The 24,698-nt window shown below is 35.8% G+C and overlaps 1 protein-coding gene across 4 annotated transcripts in view; it reads left to right on the top strand.

The window, feature by feature from the left end:
* Positions 1-23,899, top strand: part of LOC123557521 (thymosin beta-like) — a 55,512-nt gene extending 31,613 nt beyond the window's left edge. For 3 of the 4 annotated variants that reach the window (XM_053543838.1, XM_053543839.1, XM_053543840.1), the window contains exons 4-8: positions 557-658; positions 9,907-10,020; positions 17,569-17,676; positions 20,008-20,109; positions 21,021-23,899. In XM_053543838.1, the coding sequence (XP_053399813.1) occupies positions 557-658; positions 9,907-10,020; positions 17,569-17,676; positions 20,008-20,109; positions 21,021-21,052 (458 nt within the window). In that variant the 3' untranslated portion in view covers positions 21,053-23,899. The remainder of the gene's footprint in view (positions 1-556; positions 659-9,906; positions 10,021-17,568; positions 17,677-20,007; positions 20,110-21,020) is intronic. The other variant, XM_045349025.2, reaches the window with a different exon arrangement.
* Positions 23,900-24,698: the final 799 nt, after the last annotated feature.

Here is a 24,698-nt window from a genome sequence, read left to right as displayed (position 1 = left end):
TCTGATTTTAGAATAATTTTGCACAAATGGTCCTTGTGTGACCCTCTACCAAGACTGTTCAAATTATTTTCATTCATCAAAAAACATGGCCGCCAGGGGGCATGGTCACTTTTCCCTGTATGTATATAGTTGAAACTTTAAAAAACTTCTTGTGTGAAACTGCAGGCCCGATTTTAAAAATAATTTTACACAAATGGTTCTTGTGTGACCCTCTACCAAGATTGTTCAAATTTTTCCGATTCGTCAAAAAACATGACTGCCAGGGATGTGGTCACTTTTCTTCTCTGAATCAATAATAGCTAGAACCTTGATATTTGGCGTGTGATATCAGATTTGTAATGTATGCCATAATTGTTCAAATTATTACCATAGGTTCAAAAGTGTGTGTGACATGTATGTAATATAGGCTAACATAGAAGAAACCTAACTTTTTACTTAGACAAACACACTTGAAGCCTTGTACACAGGTGAGCGCTTCAAGGTCAATGACCCTTTTGTTTAAAGGAAACACACCATACTGGCCAGAAGTTTAAGTTTGTATTTTGACATATTTCAGCCATGAGTCACGACAAAGCGACAGAAGAATTGGGAAAGTTTGACAAAAGTTCTTTGAAACATGCAGAGACAGCAGAGAAAAACCCATTACCAGATAAAGAAGGTTCGTAGTAAAAAAAAAAAAAAAAAAAAAAAAAAAAATAGCCATTTATGACATTCAGTTTTTTTTAGCTCACCTGAGCCAAAGGCTCAAGGTGAGCTTTTGTGATTGCATGATGTCTATTGTACGTCCGTCCATCAACATCTTCCGTCAAACAACATCTCTGAAACCACTGGGCCAAATTTAAAGAAACTTCAGAGGAATGATCCTTGGGTGGTCCTTTACCAAAGTTATGCAAATGATGTTGTTCCAAGCAGAACTCTGGTTGCCATGGCAACTGAAAGGAAAAACTTAAACAATTTTCTTGTCCAAAACCACAGGTCTTAAGGCTTTGATATTTGGTATGTAGCATGATCTAGTAGTCCTCTACCAAGATTATTCAAATTATCCCCCTAGGGTCAGATATGGCCCTGCCCTAGTGGTCACATGGTTTATAAAAACTTAAATAGGGAAAATTTTGAAAATCTTCTTGTCCAAAATGGAAGGGCCCAGGGCTTTGATGTTTAGTGTGTAGCATCATCTAGTGGTCCTCTACCAAGATTGCTAAAATTATCTCACTAGGGTCAAAAATGGTCCTGCCCTGGGGGTCAAATGGTATACATAGACTTATATAGGGAAAACTTTGAAAATCTTCCTGTCCAAACCAAAGGGCCAAGGGCTTTGATATTTGGTATGTAGCATCATCTGGTAGTGCTCTACGAAGGTTATTCAAATTACCCCACTAGAGTCAAATATGGCCATGCCCTGGAGGTCACATGGTTTATTTAGACTTATGTAGGGAAAACAATTGCTAATCAGTAACTTGAGAACCACTTGACTCATAATGTTGAAACTTCATAGAATAATTGGACATGCAGAGTAGGTGACCCCTATTGATTTTGGGTCATTCTATCAAAGGTCAAGGTCACAGGGACCAGAACATGGAAATTAATTTCCAGTTAGTAAGGTCAAGGTCACAGGGGCCTGAACCTGGAAAACCGTTTCCCATCAATTACTGGAGAACCACTTGACCCAGAATGTTAAAACTTCATAGGATGAGTTGAGATGCAGAGTAGATGACCCCTAATTATTTTAGGGTTGCTCGATCAAAGGTAAAGGTCACAGTGGCCAGAACATGGAAAACCGTTTCAAATTCAGAACTTGAGAACCAGTAAGCCCAGAATGTTTTTGGGGTGATCAGACATGTCAAGTAGATTATCCCTATTGGAGCAAACCATCAGTGTCTGTTTGACTTTCTTTCCCGTCCCCTATTGATAACTTTGTCATGACATCAGGAGTTTCAACTGACCAATCGGAGCGCTTTATTTTCAAGTACCTGCCTGTTTCCACTTTTTGACTTCACATGCCCTAGGTGATGCTACAAACTACAAAACTTCGAAGTTACATTGAAATATTATATGGATTTAATGGTTTGATTTTAGTTTTAAGTTTGAGATTTTACACAAGGATTCTATGATGAAGTCTTGAGTAAAATGTAATCATTACCCAAGTGAAATTAGTATCATTTCGCAATGTTTCGGACATGTTAAAATTATGAATTGAATTCTTGCCTGTTACTTCTGTGCATTGTGGGAGACATGCGCTTTTCTACAGAAGCGTCTTCTAGTTGGTATGTAGCATCATGTAGTAGTCCTGCAGCAAGATTGTTCAGATTATTCCCCTGTTGTTAAAACTGGCCCTGCCCCAGGATGGTGGGGGCACGCAAGCAACTAAACTCAGGTGATCGATATAGGGCCAATATGGCCCTCTTGTATAAAAAGTGAGGTTAAAAATGTAAGTTTTCGTTTCCAAATCCTATTCTTTGTCAACTAGATAATTTGATAGATCAAAATCTTTTCATAAAAACTGCATACAATTTTTACTGTGCACTTGATATTTAGGTTGTTGATCTAGAAAAACATTTAGCAGAGGGTTAATGAACAGACTTTGACCAGACATTGACCTTCAAACTACTTACAACCTGGTTAAAATGGTTTGGCCATTTGTGTAAGGAGTTTGAGCTGACCAAGGCTTTTAAAAAAACTGAATTTGGTTATTGTGTTTCAGGAAGCGAAAGTATATGCAAACAACCATGAAAAAAGTCTGGTTAGGCTGAAAATGACACCCAAATAGTGAAATTTTATATGAACAATAACAAAATGTTACTGATACTTGTTGTTTGTCAGCAGACTGGCCAGCTTAAAACTAGGTTTATTTATATAATGGCCTCGATTTTTTCTGTCCAAAGATTTTAGTGAACATGGCAAGTTCCCTTGCCAGTAAATTTCTTGCTTTTGTGAGCAGCTTGTTAAGTAGGCACAAAGCATTGTTTGTTTATTAGGTGTTGTCTGAAATTTTTAAAATGATAAATGCTATGTAAATGTTTCTGCTTTTTTAGGCAAGGAACATAGGGCCATTAAGGTTCCTGTGTTCTTTTAAAGGGGCACATCTGCAGATTTTTGTCAGATTTTTCATAATCAGAAAAATACTTCCATTTGTAAACTTGTAACGACAAATAAAAAGTAAAAACAGACTGAATTTAATATGTTTTAAACAATATTTATCAATAAATTCTCTTTTGTATACTGCAAGATTAAAAGAAAAAATGTCAACTGTTAATCTCAGGGCCCTCAATCCAGTTAGGGGATCTGCACTTAGTAGAGTCCCTCAGGTAGGGAATTCCATGTTATTTTGAAGGAAAATAGGGAATTTTAAAACGAGGCATTTTAGATAAGTAGAGTCAGTGTACCTGGTTTCGCACACTTTTTAAACACTTCTTGAAATAAACTGAAATATGTGGAAGCAATTTATTATTTTGCATTTTCAGGCAGAAGAATAGGTACATGGCTCTTTATTTATGCACTAAGTTATTCTTCATTTGATAACTGCTCACCACTGTTAGCTCTCCAATAAAGCCAGAAAATGACCCATTATACGGACATATTTGTACCCGGTTTTGCACACCGTGACTAAAAATTCTCTAATTCTTTGTACAGTACGGATATTGGTTGAATCGAAATTGCAAAACACTGATACTTTTGTAGAAACTGTATTTTTAGCTGTCATTATCATGATGTCGCTATACCATGCACAAACGAGGTACCCTCAGTGGTGTCTAATTTTACGCTGTCTGGGTGATACTTTTACTACACTTTTATATATCTTTGTCTTTTATCAGAATGCCTGCTTGTTGTTTAGAAAACTATAGGAACATTCAAAAGGAGACCTGGTCCCTTGATTCCACCAGTTTAAATTTCTCTTGGCAAGTATTTCATTACAAGAAACAGAAAATTCTTTGGTGTGCGAAACCGTGAACTGTGCGAAACCGAGTACACTTACTCTGTTACATTTCAGAAAAAGCTGTTAAAAACAATGCCTTATGGGAAGTTTTACACATAATATACTGAAAAATAACTGAAAATTGTATTTTTAGTTAAATTTAAGTACAATGTTTTGACTCGGAGGGATTTTTTTTACTAAATGGGGAAAAAGATACTTTTGAAAGAGGAGACTGAGCTGAAATTTGGCCCTAGAAACATCATACAAAGGCCACAAACCTTTTAGTTTCTAATAGTAATTTAGTTATGAAAAAAAAAATCATGTTCATCTGCAGAATTGCCCCTTTAATATTGATAAAACTTGAGGTGTAAATCTCTTTCTTGTTATTATTTTATGCATGCATGTTAACCTTATTTCTATATACACAGTAGAGTGTATTGTAAAAATCTTGTCTTCTGTGATGCATATTGCCAAGAAAGATCTATCTTTTCATGCTTTAGTTCCTTTTCATACCAGTATACAAAGTTTGTACAAATGTAAGGATATACTTGTCGCTAAATAATCTAAGTTTTCTTACATTGTATAATGGCAAAATATATATTTTATTAGACATTGCGGAAGTTATTCGAAGTTATTCGAAAGAAAGTATAATCTTGCCAATTATTCTAAGCAGAATATATTGACAATGTTGTGAGTTGCTCTCCTGTTTAGAAATAAAGAAACCAAATGTGCTTCAAATTTACAAAATAAAAAATTAACTAAAATTGAAAAGGAAGATATATTATGGCCGATCGAAAATCCATTTAAGTATTTATGTACTGTTGCAGATGTAGATTTGTGGATAATCACGATGGTTTTATTTTCAGCAATATTTGCGGGCTGTGCATTTTGCACAATAAAACCTTGCGTTATTAGTGTTATTTATAATAGCAAGTTCTGAGCTGTACAGACGGGAAAAAAAAAAAATGATTTGATTGTGAAAATAAAACCATCACGAAAAATTCCAATAAATTTGGGCCGGTATTCATCAATGTTGGGAAAGCGTGAATCTGAAACTTAAACTTTAAAAAGTTAAGTTTTCTTTTAGCCCTAATTACGTTAATAAAAAAACTTGGCAGAAATATGACCTCTATGCCAACAGAAAATTAAACATGTTATAGAAATATAAATTATTTCAAAGAAGTTACAGAAAGTTGATTTTTTTTTAAGTTTTTAGTTTTATAGTTTTGAATCTCAGACATACGACATTAATGAATACTGGTTCAGAACTTGTTTTATGCTGCTGTGTTGCTTTAATTGTATGCTGCTTTTTGTCTGCTGTAACCTTAGTAACGCTTCATGCTTTTATTCCTGCTCTCGCATGTTTAGGGATTGTCAGGTATGATAGATGAAGTAATTTCTTCACATAACGGTAAATATCAATATGCAAAGTTGTGCGTATATAGTGATTGAATTATTCTGCTGTGTTAATTCAGTTTTGTTGAGGTTATGTGTAGATTTCCAGGGAAACTTTGGTACATCAGATTACTATGTTGTTGATCTTACGCTGATGGGAAACCTAGTCTTTCTAATGGCTGTATGAGTTTTTAGATATAGGGTATATGTCAGTAATTCTTTCTTACATGTCTGACACTATTTCCTTTTCATATAATATTCATGTTGTACAATGTACTTTAAAATCTGTATTCGTGCATTTTGTACATCAAAATCTCCATTTCATTTTCATATATTTTAACTTTAAAAATCCTCTTTACAGGACAATGTTGTTCGATTATATTATTTTCATATGATCCAGTCACATTGTCGCTGCCACTGCTCAGTGTTTGTCCTGCAGCCTATGGTGCTCTTGGTCTGGTCGTGGGTTTTATTTTTCGCATTGTCAGCATTACAGTCTCGCAATAAGGCTAGTCTCTGACTAGTCTGTGATTTGTAGTAGACTGATTGCATGACTGGTTGTAGTGTCATGAGGGAGGTGTCATACGATCTCGCAGTACTACAAACGATTGCCAGAGACTAGTGGTGTGAGTGGTTGTGTGTCTGGTTGAGCATAGTATTCTACCTGTTGCACAATGCGAGAGCCTCATGATCATCCTAAGCAACATAAGACCACTCCAGACCTGTAGCACATGAGCACAACTGTCGAAATCCTACCTAGACCAGCTATGACCAATGTTGTCACAAATATTATTGGTTGGGCAGCTACCAGATACCATCCATGACCAACCAGGACTTGTGGCAGAACTTTCTACGATTCCTTGAAATGTTCGGATGAAGGCGGCCTTACCCTGTTGTAAAAAGTCTTAACTCGAAGTGTGACTAGAGCTTAACATTTGTGCAATTAGTATTTAAAGATCTCCTTTTCCTTTGCATTCTATACATGTTCTTTAAAATGTCCTTTCATATAACATTCATATAGTAAACATTTTGTTTTATACTTAAAAATTTCTTCATCATATAACATTCTGTACATTTATTTTATTCAAAATCTCCTTTTCATATCCTCTTCTTAATTCTTTTGTTTTGTACTTCCAAATCACTTTTTCATGTAATATTCTTGGCAAACAGTATTTTAAAACACCCCTTTTATATATCACTGTTATATACATTTTATACGTTCCATACAATACTCGTACAAACTTTATTACATACACATCATACTTACGGCACCAAGTTACCTAACTAAGAAATGGTAATTCTTTTTGTGGCAAAAACATAAATGAGAAGCACCATGAAAAAACCAACATAATGCATTTGCGAACAGCTTTGTTGGATTTTTCATGGCGTGGCTCAAATATACTTTGATTCTTTCCTGTTCAGTTACGTCTCTAGTTCCTCTAGAATGAAGACTTAGCTGCTAGAAAGCATAGTTAAGAGGCTTTACTTGGCCATCTCTGCAACCACTAGTACATTTCACCAAAATTGGTTATAGTAGTCTTGCCTCAGAGCTACCTGAAATAAAAAGATCTCCTCAACAGGTTATTAAACCTCTCTTTTTAATCCCCTGCCGTGGCGGAGGGATTATAGGAATGGTCTGCGTCCGTCCTTCCGTCCGTAACAAAATCGTGTCCGGTCCATATCTCCTAAACCCCTTGAAGGATTTTCATGAAACTTGGGTCAAATGATCACCTCATCAAGACAATGTGCAGAATCCATGAGTCAGCCTTGTCGGTTCAAGGTCAAGGTCACAACTCAAGGTCAAAGGTTTGAGCCTGCCATTTTGTGTCCGCTCTATATCTCCTTAACCCCTTGAAGGAATTTTATAAAACTTGGGTCAAATGATCACCTCATCAAGACGATGTGTAGAACCCATGAGTCAGCCATGCCGGCTCAAGGTCAAGGTCACAACTCAAGGTCAAAGGTTTGAGCCTTCCATTTTGTGTCTGCTCTATATCTCTTAAACCCCTTGAAGGAATTTTATAAAACTTGGGTCAAATGGTCACCTCATCAAGACGATGTGCAGAACCCATGAGTCAGTCATGCCGGCTCAGGGTCAAGGTCACAACTTAGGGTCAAAGGTTTGAACCTTCCATTTTGTGTCCGCTCTATATCTCCTAAACCCCTTGAAGGATTTTCATCAAACTTGGTTCAAACGATCACTTCATCAAGGCGATGTGCAGAACTTATGAGTCAGCCATATCGGCTCAAGGTCTAGGTCACAACTGAAGGTCAAAGGTTTGAGCCTTCCATTTTGTGTCTGCTCTATATCTCCTAAACCCATTGAAGGAATTTTATAAAACTTGGGTCAAATGATTACCTCATCGGAACGATGTGCAGAAATTATGAGTCAACCATGCCAGCTCAAGGTCAAGGTCACAACTAAGTGTCGAAGGTTTGAGCCTTCCATTTGGTGTCCACTCTGTATCTCCTTAACCCCTTGAAGGATTTTCATCAAACTTTGGTCAAATGATCACCTCATCAAGAACTTATGAGTCAGCCATGTCAACTCAAGGTCAAGGTCACAACTGAAGGTCAAAGGTTTCAGCTCTGTATCTCCTAAACCCCTTGAAGGATTTTCATGAAACTTTGGTCAAATGATCACCTCATCAAGACGTTGTGCAGAATTCATGAGTCAGCCATGTCAGTTCAAGGTCAAGGTCACAGCTAAAATCAAAGATTTTACCCTTTCACTATCCAAAGCAGTGGCGGGGGATTTAGCTGTCTTTCAGACTGCCTTGTTCAGCCTAACCTTGAGACTCAGTAGGTGAAGTTCAACATTAAAAATAAATAGCTTCAAGTTTGATCCTTCGGCAAAGTCTGTGTTCTGTTGATAATTTTGCAGACTGAAGCCTGTCTGAAATCATTCCTCCAGTTTTCATGACCATAGTGAATAGTTTATATACTGTTAATAAAATAGTGTCAAGCCACTTTCAAACAACAAAAGATGTTATTAATTTTCAGAGATACGTTAACAAAGCTTGCTTGGTTAGCACAGTAGGTAGAGAATAAGACTGTATACTTATGAGCCCGCCTTCTTAGCTCAAGTGGGTCAGCACAGATCCACGGATTACAAGGTCATGAGTTTGAAATGGATTTGATTGGCTATCTCGTCTTGCATAAATGATTTACCTCGTTAGATCACACTGTAGTCCAAAGATTAATTGAATCACACCAAAGCCACTGTATTTCAAGTAAAGTTCTACACTTTATTTAAGGCTAACTCTTTTCTTTATTTAACTGCACACCAATACAGCAATGTACCTCACTGTTTAGCTCACCTTAACTTTGTTCAGGTTGAGCTTTTAGTATATGCGGATGATCCCGTGCCGTCGTCCCGTGTCTTCTGTCAACATTTTAATTAAACATCATCTCTGAAACTACTGCCCGATCAGAATTGCACTAAACTTGGTCAGTAGCATTCCTTGCATGGACCTCTCTCAAGTTTGGTTCAAATAATATTTTGCCCTTTTAGGGCGGCCAGAGCAGAAAATAGAAAAATATTTAAACGACTTCTTCACATGAACCGCTTGATTGATCTTCACCAAACTTAGTTTGTGGCATTATTATAAGGTCCTCTCATTAGTTTGCTCGAATGGAGGAGATTGATCCATTTTAGGGGCCACTAGAACTAAAAATAGAAATGCATTTAAACAATTTCTTGTCATGAACGTTGGAGGGATCTTTATCAAACTTGGTCTGTAACATTATTATATGTTTGTAGCATCATTTTCAGGTCCTGAACCAACTTAGTTTAATTGAGTGTTGGTGGGGGTGGTTGGGGGTAGGGGGAGGCACTTTGTTCCTTTTAGAGGGTGATAGTGCTGAACCACCAGATGGTTTTTCATTAAACTTGATATGTAGCATCATCCTAAGGTCTCCTGCCAATTTTGTTCAAATGGGGACACTCGGTCCCATGTAGGGGCCTCTAGCGCTTAAAAACGAAATACCTTTAAATTACTTCTTCTCATGAACCTCTAGATGGATCTTCTTCAAACTTGGTTTGTAGCATCACCATGAGGTCCCGTCCAAGATTTGTTCAAGTGGGGATGTTTGGCCCTTTGAGGTGCTGCTAGAGTTAAAAATGGGAAAAAAAACCCTTACATGACATCTTATGAAACGCTGACTGGATCTTCATCAAACTTAGTCTGTACTGACATTGTAAAGTCATCGCCAAAACTTGTTCAAATTAGGGCGTTTGGCCCCTTTTAGGGGCCACTAAGTTAAAAATATAAATAACTCTCATGAAACGCTTGAGGGATCTTCATCAAGCTTGGTCTGTAGCATCACTGTAAGGTCCTCTCCCAAATGTGTTCAAATGGTTCTGCTTGGTCTTTTTTAGGGGACACTCCCGCTAAATTTTTTTTCAAAAATATAAATAACTTATCTTGAAATTCGTTCTAATTGTAAGCATTCTTATGCCATCACAACATAATATAGAAAAAAAAACATTTATTTTAATGAACTGCAGTGAGCGACTTTTTTCTCCTTGTTTTCAAATTTATTGGGCAATCGTTTGTGTGTTTAATATCATAGAAACTGTTTGTTCTCCCGATTAGCCATAGCAGAAGAGAAAAAAGAATTGGAGCATAGAAAATCTATAGGAGAATTCGACAAATCTCAATTAAGGCGACAAAACACTGAGGAAAAAATCGTACTACCGTCCAAAGAAGGTAATGTATGAACTAAACAGCCATGTTCTTCTTATTGTCAGAATAAGTTTCAACGAAATTTTGGGATTGTTGCCAAAAAGTGGGACGATAACTGACACAGCAGAAGAGAGATAAGTTTTCATTTTGCTGCATTTGTCGCTGCTTTGATGTTGCACTTGCACGCAGACACCTTTTGTCACACTGCAGCACTGCACCAGCATTTGCAAATAGGCCCAGAGGTTTATGTCGTGATGAACTTTTTTGATGTTGTTGGGTAATAATATGTTGTAGGACTGTCATCATTAATTTCCATACCAATGTATTGCCAATATATGAGGATATATATCTGTATGTATATCGGATGTTGACTCGATAAAAAAAAAAAAAAAAAAAAAAAAAAAAAAAGATTTCCTTGTCACTGTCACTATTTAAGTCTTACATTTCAGATACTGTTTTATGTTTCCTGTGCAAAAATATTTTCGGGACTTTAAATCTTACTTTAGAAAACTGCTGAAATTTTTCATTTTCAGGCATGCATCTGTGTATTATCAATACTTCTTAGTCAGTATTTCGATGAAAATATTTCATTGACAGTACTTATAAGTAGAGTGTATAAGGTGTTTATTTTTATGGTTATTTTATACTTGGTTTATTTAATAGCAATTGCTGCTGAAAAACGTCATTATGAGCACAGGAATTCAATCGATAGTTTCAACAAAGCGCTGTTAAAACCACAAAGTACTGAAGTGAAAAACTCACTTCCATCAGTGTCAGGTATCTTATGGACTATGGGGTTTTACTGGTGTCAGTTTAATAGGTTAATCATATTAAGAGCGGAATTTTGTCACTTCGGTGGTTAAGGTGGCTGACTTTGAAACAATTGCCTCTTACCTGATTTAGTTAGAGCCCTGCATGGGCCGTCATGTGAAAAAGCCGTCCAGTTGGCCTGCTGAAAGGTCTGTGGTTCAACCCAGGTTCAGATAAACTCTAAACTCTAGCGAGTGAATTAGTAGAAACTAGATTAGTTAAAAAAAAATAACCCCATTATAGTAGGCTTAGATGTAGTAGGCAGTTAACTTACAATGTATAATCCTTTGGGTGTTGCGGCAATGATTTTACATGAACTTGTAGTAGGCTTGGCAAAAAAATGTAGTGAAAGCTCTGTTATATATTGAAGACTGGGTATAAAGATTTTTTTTCTTTAACATTGTAGGCACCATGGAAGCAAATCTTACTGACAGATTATTTTTAGTTTGAAGCAATCATTAATTCTTTTTGTAGGGAGGAAAAAGGAATATTTTGGGAAAATTTTGAAAATAGAAAGTTCTGAGATATAACAGGATTCATATCTTTTATAAATAGTAAGTTTTTGACATAGGTATGCTATTGTAATTATGGCAACCTAAATAAAAATTGTGTAACAGATAAGATACAATAGTTTAATAAAGTGCATGCATATGCTTAGTATTAACAATGTTAGAGAAAGGAGACTAATTAGCAGTAACAGCATGTGAATATCAGAATATGTGTTGTAATGCTTTTGTTTTTGTTAAGATATTGACAGAAAACATGTTTTTATATACGTTTTTCATATTTTATAACAAAGTTGAAAAAGCTGTTACCTGAATAGCTGATTAGCTTAGGAAAAAAGATTTTGCCGTCTTTCAAAGTTTTTGTTGCGGTAATGAAATAGTGCACCAGGTGCCAGATATTTTTCTTTGCGCTATTTTTAGCTCACCTGTCACAAAGTGACAAGGTGAGCTTTTGTGATCGTGCGGTGTCCGTCGTCCGTCGTCCGTCCGTCCGTGCGTGCGTGCGTGCGTGCGTCCGTCCGTCCGTAAACTTTTGCTTGTGACCACTCTAGAGGTCACATTTTTCATGAGATCTTTATGAAAGTTGGTCAGAATGTTCATCTTGATGATATCTAGGTCAAGTTCGAAACTGGGTCATGTGCCGTCAAAAACTAGGTCAGTAGGTCTAAAAATAGAAAAACCTTGTGACCTCTCTAGAGGCCATATATTTCACAAGATCTTCATGAAAATTGGTCAGAATGTTCACCTTGATGATATCTAGGTCAAGTTCAAAACTGGGTCACGTGCCTTCAAAAACCTAGGTCAGTAGGTCTAAAAATAGAAAAACGTTGTGACCTCTCTAGAGGCCATATTTTTCACAAGATCTTCATGAAAATTGGTCAGAACATTCACCTTGATGATATCTAGGTCAAGTTCGAAACTGGGTCATGTGCCGTCAAAAACTAGGTCAGTAGGTCTAAAAATAGAAAAACCTTGTGACCTCTCTAGAGGCCATATATTTCACAAGATCTTCATGAAAATTGGTCAGAATGTTCACCTTGATGATATCTAGGTCAAGTTCGAAACTGGATCACGTGCCTTCAAAAACTAGGTCAGTAGGTCAAATAATAGAAAAACCTTGTGACCTCTCTAAAGGCCATATTTTTCATGGGATCTGTATGAAAGTTGGTCTGAATGTTCATCTTGATAATATCTAGATCAGGTTCGAAACTGGGTCACGTGCGGTCAAAAACTAGGTCAGTAGGTCTAAAAATAGAAAAACCTTGTGACCTCTCTAGAGGCCATATATTCCATGAGATCTTCATGAAAATTGGTCAGAATGTTCACCTTGTTGATATCTAGGTCAAGTTCGAAAGTGGGTCACGTGCGGTCAAAAACTAGGTCAGTAGGTCAAATTATAGAAAAACCTTGTGACCTCTCTAGAGGCCATATTTTTCATGGGATCTGTATGAAAGTTGGTCTGAATGTTCATCTTGATGATATCTAGGTCAAGTTTAAAAGTGGGTCACGTGCCGTCAAAAACTAGGTCAGTAGGTCAAATATAGAAAAACCTTGTGACCTCTCTAGAGCCATATTTTTCATGGGATCTATATGAAAATTGTCTGAATGTTCATCTGATGATATCTAGGTCAAGTTCGAAACAGGGTCATGTGCGGTCAAAAACTAGGTCAGTAGGTCTAAAAATAGAAAAACCTTGTGACCTCTCTAGAGGCCATACTTGTGAATGGATCTCCATAAAAATTGGTCAGAATGTTCACCTTGATGATATCTAGGTCAAGTTTGAAACTGGGTCACGTGCCTTAAAAAACTAGGTCAGTAGGTCAAATAATAAAAAAAAAACTTGTGACCTCTCTAGAGGCCATACTTTTCATGGATCTGTATGAAAGTTGGTCTGAATGTTCATCTTGATGATATCTAGGTCAAGTTTGAAACTGGGTCAACTGCGGTCAAAAACTAGGTCAGTAGGTCTAAAATTATTAAAATCTTTTGACCTCTCTAGAGGCCATATTTTTCAATGGATCTTCATGAAAATTGACCTGAATATTCACCTTGATGATATCTAGGTCAGTTTCGATACTGGGTCACGTGCGGTCAAAAACTAGGCCAGTAGGTATAAAAATAGAAAAACCTTGTGACCTCTCTAGAGGCCATATTTTTCATGAGATCTTCATGAAAATTAGTGAGAATGTTCACCTTGATGATTTCTAGGTAAAGATTAAAACAGGGTCACGTACCTTCGAAAACTAGGTCAATAGGTCAAGTAATAGAAAAACCTTGTGACCTCTCTAGAGACCATATTTTTCAGTGGATCTTCATGAAAATTGGTCAGAATTTTTATCTTGATAATATCTAGGTCAAGTTCAAAACTGGGTCACATGAGCTCAAAAATTAGGTCACTATGTCAAATAATAGAAAAAACGACGTCATACTCAAAACTGGGTCATGTGGGAAGAGGTGAGCGATTCAGGACCATCATTGTCCTCTTGTTACTGTATAGAGGCCTTCATGTACTATGCTCAACATATCAAAACTTGACCAAATTAAGTTCTAGTTGAGGTTTTTAGCTCACCTGTCACAAGTGACAAGGTGAGCTTTTGTGATCGCGCGGTGTCCGTCGTCCGTCCTTCATGCGTCCGTGCCTGCGTCCGTAAACTTTTCCTTGTGACCACTCTAGAGGTCACATTTTTCATGGGATCTTTATGAAAGTTGGTCAGAATGTTCATCTTGATGATATCTAGGTCAAGTTTGAAACTGGGTCACGTGCGGTCAAAAACTAGGTCAGTAGGTCTAAAAATAGAAAAACCTTGTGACCTCTCTAGAGGCCATATATTTCACAAGATCTTCATGAAAATTGGTCAGAATGTTCACCTTGGTGATATCTAGGTCAAGTTCGAAACTGGGTCACGTGCCAGCAAAAACTAAGTCAGTAGGTCTAAAAATAGAAAAACCTTGTGACCTCTCTAGAGGCCATATATTTCACAAGATCTTCATGAAAATTGGTCAGAACGTTCACCTTGATGATATCTAGGTCAAGTTCGAAACTCGGTCACGTGCCATCAAAAACTAGGTCAGTAGGTCAAATAATAGAAAAACCTTGTGACCTCTCTAAAGGCCATATTTTTCATGGGATCTGTATGAAAGTTAGTCTGAATGTTCATCTTGATGATATCTAGTTCAAGTTCGAAACTGGGTCACATGCTATCAAAATCTAGGTCAGTAGGTCTAAAAATAGAAAAACCTTGTGACCTCTCTAGAGGCCATATATTTCATGACATCTTCATTAAAATTGGTCAGAACGTTCACCTTGATGATATCTAAGTCGAGTTCGAAAGTGGGTCACGTGCCATCAAAAACTAGATCAGTAGGTCAAATAATAGAAAAATCTTGTGACCTACCTAGAGGCCATATTTTTCATGGGATCTGTATGAAATTTAATCTGAATGTTCATCTTGATGATATCTAGGTCAAGTTCGAAAATGGGTCACGTGCCATCAAAAACTAGGTCAGTAGGTCAAATAATAGAAAAACCTTGTGACCTCTCTAAAGGCCATATTTTTCATTGGATCTGTATGAAAATTGGTCTGAATGTTCATCTTGATGATATCTAGGTCAAGTTCGAAACAGGGTCATGTGCGGTCAAAAACTAGGTCAGTAGGTCTAAAAATAGAAAAACCTTGTGACCTCTCTAGAGGCCATACTTGTGAATGGATCTCCATAAAAATTGGTCAGAATGTTCACCTTGATGATATCAAGGTCAAGTTTGAAACTGGGTCACGTGCCATAAAAATCTAGGTCAGAAAGTCAAATAATAAAAAAAACCTTGTGACTTCTCTAGAGGCCATACTTTTCATGGGATCTGTATGAAAGTTGGTCTGAATGTTCATCTTGATGTTATCTAGGTCAAGTTTGAAACTGGGTCAACTGCGGTCAAAAACTAGGTCAGTAGGTCTAAAATTATTTAAATCTTTTGACCTCTCTAGAGGCCATATTTTTCAATGGATCTTCATGAAAATTGATCTGAATGTTCACCTTGATGATATCTAGATCAGTTTCGAAACTGGGTCACGTGCGGTCAAAAACTAGGTCAGTAGGTATAAAAATAGAAAAACCTTGTGACCTCTCTAGAGGCCATATTTTTCATGAGATCTTCATGAAAATTAGTGAGAATGTTCAGCTTGATGATATCTAGGTAAAATTCAAAACAGGGTCACGTACCTTCGAAAACTAGGTCCATTGGTCAAATAATAGAAAAACCTTGTGACCCCTCTAGAGACCATATTTTTCAATGGATCTTCATGAAAATTGGTCAGACTTTTTATCTTGATAATATCTAGGTCAAGTTCAAAACTGGGTCACATGAGCTCAAAAACTAGGTCACTATGTCAAATAATAGGAAAAACGACGTCATACTCAAAACTGGGTCATGTGGGAAGAGGTGAGCGATTCAGGACCATCATAGTCCTCTTGTTATCACTCGAATTTGTCACACAGCTATAATGGATTACTTGTTGGCATTGTTTGTAGAAACAATACATGCTAGTACAAATATAATACAAGTCATCACATGATAAAGACTAACCTTGATTTTTTTTTCATTTTTTGTAGTCTTTTTCTACTTCTTGGTACCACATATTGTGTAATTTTTATCCTTGGGGAACTAGTATTTTTGTTTTGAACAACTACAAACATTAAATTTATCTTTACAACAGAAAATCCTTAGAATCATGCTTGACCCACGAAATGGTCATTTTGGACGAAACCAAGTATATGCCCACAGTATGTACTTTGATGAAAAATGTTCAGGCAACGTTATTTGACAAACAAGCAAAAGGAAATAACAAAAATGCGTAAAAGCAATTTATAATGAGCCGTGCCATGAGAAAACCAACATAGTGGGTTTGCGACCAGCATGGATCCAGACCAGCCTGCGCATCCGCGCAGTCTGGTCAGGATCCATGCTGTTCGCTAACGGTTTCTCTAATTGCAGTAGGCTTTAAAAGCGAACAGCATGGATCCTGACCAGACTGCGCGGATGCGCAGGCTGGTCTGGATCCATGCTGGTCGCAAACCCACTATGTTGGTTTTCTCATGGCACGGCTCAATTATATTGTCTTTTTTGGAGACTTGTTTATGATAATTCACATTTGATTTTATCTTTGATCACTGATTAAGAGATCCTGTATAGATCAGAATAGTCCATCTATGTTTACATTTGATTTAAAAATATCAAGTGGTGGATTTCCTGTTAAGTGAAGTGCTTTGACTCATAAACTAGTACAAGGTCCTGTATGGAGTAATTAACAATAACAGTTGACCAGTGCATCTTGTTATCAGTGTTTTACTATCTGAATAGGACTGGTGATACACCATGTAGAATAATTCTTGCCCTTGAGAAATAATGTGCATATAGCCTGTTGATTAAATATATTAAAATTCCTGATACTGCTATAAATTACTTTAATTGTTTTGTATCGAAACAGTTTTACAAGCTCCTTTAATATGTCCTTGATTAAATCGACTCGCAAAGGATATAAAAAAAATATTGAAAAAAAAAAAGTTAAGATATAAAAAAATCTTCCTGAAGGGGTTAAAACAAACTTGTATGAAAAATTATGACCCAAGCTAATTTAAAATGTGAAACATATTCCTGTGAAACCATTCTGACATGATGAGGCACAAATATCGGAAGTTTAAGATGGAATGATTTATTGAGACTTAAGGACAAAATGTATTTTCACTTTTTAATCTGTCTGTTCAGAACAATGGAATTGTCTGCTGTTTCAAATGATTATAAAGAGCAGTAAAACTGTTGAGATTTCATACTGGTAAGGGTTTGTGTATGCATAGACATGTGTGTAAGAAGTTTATAAGCATCAGAGGTACAAGAATTCAGAATATTCAAATGATAATGTTGATAAACCACTAAATCCTACTTTTGAATAGGTAACAAGACACTAAATTATCTTAATCTGTAACACAATTTTTGACAGATACTTATTCATTTGCATAGGCCTTTGACAGCTCAGTGCTTAGCAGCTTGCTTGTAGAAGGCCGGTGGTTCTACCTTGGAACCCACTCAAGTCGAAAGTAATACGTGGAGGGGCATCTGTACTTTTTCCTTGCAATTTATTATTAAAAAAGATGTAGGGCAATGTCATGTGCCACCCTCCAAATCCACTCCTCCCATCCCCGCAACCTAAAAAAAGTAAAAAAAATCTGTAATATGTAATCTCATTGTTGGTATTTTTTATTACAGCAATTAGTCAAGAGAAACAGGAAGTTGAATTGCGACAGTCGATCAATAAGCATGACAGAAGTAGCTTAAAGAAAGTAGACATGTGCGAAAAAGATGGCCTTAAAGAACGTAAGTTGGAAATTCTGCATTGCAAAGATAAATGTGTGGGCCTTCAAGGCCATGACAGTAGTACTGTTTGTGTCTAAATGATTTAATAATAGAGCTGAGAGAAGCATAACTTCATATACAGAATTGAAAAATAGGACTGAGAATATCTGAAAAAGTTCTTGATATTAGTGATTTCATTGGTCTCTTTTTGGGAAAGTGCAACATGGCTGCTTTTTGGAACAGGTCGCATGGTTTTCATTGTGATTTCTCTATGATATCACCATGGCTAGGCTTAGCAACAATACCTCAATGGTTCAAGTATGACGTGCAGTCTGAGTGAATTTAATTTTTCGTTTTTAATGGCAAACTCAGCCTTAGTGAGTGACAGTTGTCTTGTCCTTTGACAGTCTGAGTAAATCGGCTAAAACAGAATTTTCACACATTTTGAAAATCATGTGATATTCTCTGAAATATATACTGGTAAATGTTTTGTGCTGATATATTTGAACTGATAACTAGATTACTTTGTTTTTTTTTTATTGAAAAATAAATGTTTTTTATTAGCTCACATGTCACAAAGTGACAATGTGAGCTTTTGTGATCACGCAGCGTCCGTCGTCCGTCCTTGTGTGCGTAAACTTTTGCTTGTGACCACTCTAGAGGTCACATTTTTCATGGGATGTTTATGAAAGTTGGTCAGAATGTTTATCTTGATGATATCTAGGCCAAGTTCGAAACTGGGTCAACTGCGATCAAAAACTGGCTCAGTAGGTCAAATAATAAAAAAACCTTGTGACCTCTCTAGAGGCCATATTTTTCATGGGATCTGTATGAAAGTTGGTCAGAATGTTTATCTTGATGATATCTAGGTCAAGTTCGAAACTGGGTCAACTGCGGTCAAAAAGTAGGTCAGTAGGTCAAATAATAAAAAAACCTTGTGACCTCTCTAGAGGCCATATTTTTCATGGGATCTTCATGAAAGTTATTCAGATGTTCATCTTGATGATATCTAGGTCAAGTTCGAAACTGGGTCACGTGCCGTCAAAAACTAGGTCAGTAGGTCAAATAATAAAAAAACCTTGTGACCTCTCTAGAGGCCATATTTTTCATGGGATCTGTATGAAAGTTGGTCAGAATGTTCATCTTGATGATATCTAGGTCAAGTTCGAAACTGGGTCAACTGCAATCAAAAAGAAGGTCAGTAGGTCAAATAATAAAAAAACCTTGTGACCTCTCTAGAGGCCATACTTTTCAATGGATCTTCATGAAAGTAAGTCAGAATGTTCACCTTGATGATATCTAGGTCTTGTTCGAAACTTGGTCACGTGTTTTTAATAACTAGGTCAGTAGGTCAAATAACAAAAAAGCCTTGTGACCTCTCTAGAGGCCATATTTTTCATGGGAACTATATGAAAATTGGTCTGAATGTTCATCTTGATGATATCTAGGTCAGGTTTGAAACTGGGTCAACTGCGGTCAAAAACTAGGTCAGTAGGTCTAAAAATAGAAAAACCTTGTGACTTCTCTAGAGGCCATACTTTTGAATGGATCTTCATGAAAATTGGTCAGAATGTTCACCTTGATGATATCTAGGTCAGTTTCGAAACTGGGTCACGTGCCTTCAATAATTAGGTCAGTAGGTCAAATAATAAAAAACCTTGTGACCTCTCTAGAGGCCATATTTTTCAGTGGATCTTCATGAAAATTGGTTAGAATTTTTATCTTGATGATATCTAGATCAGATTCAACACTGGGTCACATGAGCTCGAAAACTAGGTCACAATGTCAAATAATAGAAAAAAACGACATCATACTCGGTTTTAAACTGGGTCATGTGGGGACAGGTGAGCGATTCAGGACCATCATGGTCCTCTTGTTGGATTAAAGGAAAGTTGAGTGTCATGAAAAAAATGATGCAATCTTGATTTGGAAAAAAAATACAAAAAGATTATGTCTTACAGACTTGACCATACAAAAGATTGGGGAAAAATCAATTTCATTGCAAGTTGTTTGCATTGAGTTAGGAAATTGTAATTTCTCGTTTTGTAAAAACCAAGATAATTGTGACAGAATGTTTATCTTACATTATTTGAAAATGTCTAAAGTGTGCTTTCGTCACACATCACAGTTCCTTTCCATTATGATATGTAAAGAAAACATGTGAAGTTAAAGATAAAGTGTTAGTTGGCATACTTGTTTGTTTTGTTCAGAAAATGGATAGTTGAAACCCAGCCTGAGAACTTGAGCATTTTGCCTATATCCTTGCCAGTTTGAAGGATCTGTGTTTTACTGTGTGTTTAATGATTTAACTTTGTGTGGGTGTAAACTAACTTCTAACAAATAACTTTTCAGTTGTAGCACAAGAGGCCACACATAAAGGAATTGAGAATTTCAGCAAAGATCAGTTGAAACACGCAGAAACACAGGAGAAAAATCCACTGCCAACTAAGGAAGGTAGGCCTAAAATTGGACCTTCTGTGCCAAGTCTAGTACTTTGATTTAACGTCATGGAAGGGGCAACATTAGAAGAACCCTAACCTTCCAAAAAATCTATGCATGTCAATTGGTTAGTCGGACTGTAGTAGAAAAAATCCTAATGATTGACATGCTTTTGCTATAGTTTGACAGTGATTTTCCAAGGAGGGGGCTTGATGTCTAAGTGGTTAAGATCACTCTACCCAGATGCCAGTCTCTGCCTGATACAATGCTCGGAGGCCATTCCTCATACCATGAAAGGCTTGAAAGTTGCCATATGATATATATTGTGTTGACGCAACGTTAAACCTCAAAAAAAGTTTTTTTTCCATGATCAGTGGATGACCTGTATTGAACCTGAGATGTCAAGGTGGCAACTGTTTGCAACTGAAAACTGTTCCTGATCACTAACTCAGTGACCCCAAATTCCACAGTATGTTTCAACCAGTAGCCACCAGATTGTTTCCTGTGGTCAGTAGGTGACAAATCTTGTAGTCAGTAGAAGACCACTTTTAGTTTATGCAAAGTTATTTTAGGTCAGTTGCGAAGCAAGTTCTTCGACTTATTCATTCCCCGACACGTTAATTCTGATGGTATTCATTGTCACAATGGTGTGATTATAAGAGTAAAGAATTTCGTCACAAGTTAGTTGAAGATGTATAAACCTAAAGATACCCTGTATCAATACCGGAAATTCCCCGATTTCAGTGAATTCAAAAACTCGCAAAAAAATTGAAATCACGAACCCCCCCCCCCCCCCAAAAAAAATGCGAAATATAAGACTTTTACTGTAAATAGCATGATATAATCAAAAGAAAAATCATGCCCATGAATATAGCGTACCGATGAAATATTTTCAATCAGTGACAGTCTTTATTGTTTCATTTCAGATATCCAGGCTGAGAAGAAAGCGGGAAAATAATACGAGAACTGGAAATGTGTCTGCTGCTTGTTTCAACACTTCTACTGTGGTCCACATTTTCTGCCAAAATAAAATAACACTTACAAAGACTTTGCCACCAAGTGCCTGAAAGTTGATTCTATTTTGTGCTGATTTCTGTTGCTCTCACTAAATCTGCTAATGTTACAGAATTGATTACTTGCCACATAGTATTGTCGGGCATTTAAAACGTGTGCTGCACTAGTATAGGTACTTGCATATGTTTTCAACTGTAAATATTATATTTTTCATACTTTGGGCTAAAGTGGTTAGGGATTTGACAAAATGATTTTTATATAGATCCTTCGCTTAAAGATATTACTTGGGTAGGTATTTTTGTGCCTACAGAATTTCCGTTTGCTTACATAGAGAAAATATTGTAGTTTGGTAAATATTTGTGATCAGTTTGTTTACACAGATATTCTGTGCAACACAAGTTCAGATCAGTAAATATCAGTCACTGTTTTCTACAAAATTGTAACGAGATATTAAGTCTAAATTCTTTGAAGTGTGAACGAGATTTTCATCAGAATGTGAAATTAAGTGACATAAAAAAATGGCCAAGCTACCAAACTATCAATACAAAAAACATCTCTTTATTATTCAATCGCTTCATTTTTGAATAAACAATTAATATGCAAAAACTTTGTTTAAAATAGCAAAAAAAAAAAACAAAACAAAAACTATAATAGAGCAGTTGCGAAAAGTTTGCATTTCTTATGAACAATATAGAAAGGGACCACAAAGAAATCTGGATCAGCATTGTACATATTATGATGTGACCATATATAGCATTAGGTATTTTTGTTCTGTATTGTACACTAGTACATTAGTTAACACACATATGTATTGTGTAACATATACATCAAGTCATAATAATTGTGTAACAGTTCATTTATTGCGATGTATTTGAATAAGTATAATTTCTTTGTAGTTTTCTGAATCTTATTTTCCTACTGACTCCTGTGCCAGTGTAGCATCTGGAATGTTTAAAAGATGGAAGTGACATAAACTGTTTCATTTGACAAACTAGTGTTCGTAATACTGTTAGAGCGGCCTTTAATATTTCGAGAAGTAAATACCTGATATTTTACTGGCAAAGTAAAGGCAGTAGATCGGCAAGAAGCCCAATTTATATAGTGCTGAATGCTGGATCATTAATGTCAAATCTCTTTCCCTGCAGCGTTACGAGATGGATTTTTCAGTTCCCAGTAGCCTTAAATAATGTCAGATTTAAGCTGAAAGTTGTCACATGACCAAAATGTTTTAAGTTTGATGATAAAAGCGGCAAAACAGTTGAATGATAAGCCGTGAAATTGGTAAACTAGGTTCTTTCGAAATTAACTGTTTCTGGATTGATAAAGCAGCTATTGTAATGTTCTTTTAAGAATCCAGGTGTTATACTGGCATATGGTCATGATTTAATCAATATAACTTTTAATTACTGTAATTTAAATAGTCTTTAAATGGAAGTTAGTATTTTGTCAACTTGATCTTAAGTACTGTATTGAATTTCTGAATTTTAGTTTTGTAGATAAATATTATAAGTTTAGTACTCCACAAAAACTAAGAAAAGATAGAAATATTTTTAAAATGAAATGCTGAAAATATTTAGTATTAACTGTTCGGGTGACAAATGATATTTCACATATGGTACAGAAAAGTATTAAAATGAAACTATATGCTTAGCCAATGCGGTGAGCAGGTTTTTTGAAACGGGCATTTGAGCTCTTCTATCTCGCTTTTTGTGCTTCTTGTTATGTGTGTAGGTTTGTGTTTGTAATTGTTTAATGCTACAATATAATTGTAAATCTCTTGTGTATCGTCATAAACTTGCATTGTACATGAACAAAACAGTATTTTAAATATTTTGTTTATTTAAACAAAAAATGAATTTTTTTTATGAATACCTGTACTTGAAGTGTCAACTATTTCCTTTCTGACTCTCACTTTAAACTTTGCATCTGGAGAAAAAAATTGCTGTTTAAGAGAAGGTTCAAGATATATAAAAAAGTTCATACTTATTTTCATACATAAGTATTGAAATCTTTCTGTGGAAACTCTAGAAGAGACTATTTTTAGAATTAAGCAGAATCTTCCATTAGTTGAGAAGTAACCAGTTAGGTGTGATCACCATTCTGAATCTCAGTTCATAAGGCATTGATCAAAACACATTGCTAATGCTGCAATACTTTATTATTGTCATATCTAGTCTTACGCTTTTTAGTGCTTTTTTACGTTATCATTGTAGTAAAATTTCCATAACGCAGAAAAATTAGTGCTTCCAAAGCATATTGCCATAATATTTTGCCAATATTTCATTAAATTCATGATTAGACTTTTTGCTTTTAATATTTTTTTTTCTGCTTTCACTTCTGTTCTTTTTTCCATTTTTGCTCTGTAAGTAGTTTTGAAAAATTTCAAATTGTAGTATTTGGTCTATTTTTTCATTAACTAAACCCTAAAAGTCAAACTAATTTTACAATTCTTTGACTTGCTGCAGCATCATTTTTAAGCTCAAACCCAAATCAAGGGCGATTGCTCTTCTTGCCTATTACAGAAATAAATTGGCAATTCTTGCATTTTTATATTTTGGTGCAATTGGTTGAAATTTTGTGACCAACATTTTATACACGTTTGTTTACCGTTGTTTATTTTCTCTCCAAGTTGTTTTTGTTAAACTGATGACAAGTTACGATACCACTACAAGAAAAAATTGCTTGCGTTTTCAAAACTGTGGAATTGTTAATGACCACTTTGATTATATATATCTATGCAACTGTTAAATAAACCATATATAATTGCTCTTAAATAAAACTATTAACAGTAGGGTTGGCTTGTTCTTTAATGCAGCCTCTTGTTCTTCAATCTGATTACTTTTCATTTGACTTTTGATGCAAGGTGAATCTTTACAGTACAGATATTTGAAAATACCAACGTAAAATACCATGTGTGGATGGTAACATCATCCTGTGGGACAGACCAAGGGTTGCAAGTTCAAGCACCTTTTCATCAAAAAAGATGCGTTAAGTGGAATGTACAGACATACTCTTAACCTGGGGAATTGGAATACTATTCTTAGGTTTTTTACCAGCTGAGTTTATGGGGCCAGCTAATTTAGAATTACAATTCAAAAGATCCAGTAAAGTTCCTACTTAATTTATTGATGCATTTCTCTAATTCCTGACTGTGAACATAAATTTTCATAGTTCAAAAATCCTTGCTACAACATAAACGTTCTACTAAGCTGTTGTTTTCAGTCGAGTATCCACTGGATGTGCTCAAAATTTAAACACATCAAATATTAAAAGTTATTACTGAAACTAACTGCATTAGCACTATAAATAGAGTACGGTAACATTTCTAATAAGAATAAGAAATGAATTTAATTCAAATCTTTTAACAAATGTATGTAAGAAAGAAAAAATGTAATTGGAACTTTGCAACAAAAAAAAAAAAAAAAAAAAAACCAGAAGAAAAGTGAATGAAGTATTGCCATGCAATACAAAGTCCCCTACTGGAAGGCACCTAATTTTCTCTACTGCAGTATAACATAATGAACTGATATCTGTCAATGATGTATAAACAATATTGTACTATATATACAATATAATATAACAAAGCACTT

This window comes from Mercenaria mercenaria, chromosome 5, assembly GCF_021730395.1.
Source record: "Mercenaria mercenaria strain notata chromosome 5, MADL_Memer_1, whole genome shotgun sequence".
In the NCBI taxonomy this organism is placed as follows: Eukaryota; Metazoa; Mollusca; class Bivalvia; order Venerida; family Veneridae; genus Mercenaria; species Mercenaria mercenaria.
Note: the sequence above shows the minus strand (reverse complement) of the source record. Positions and strands in the feature narration are given on the sequence as shown.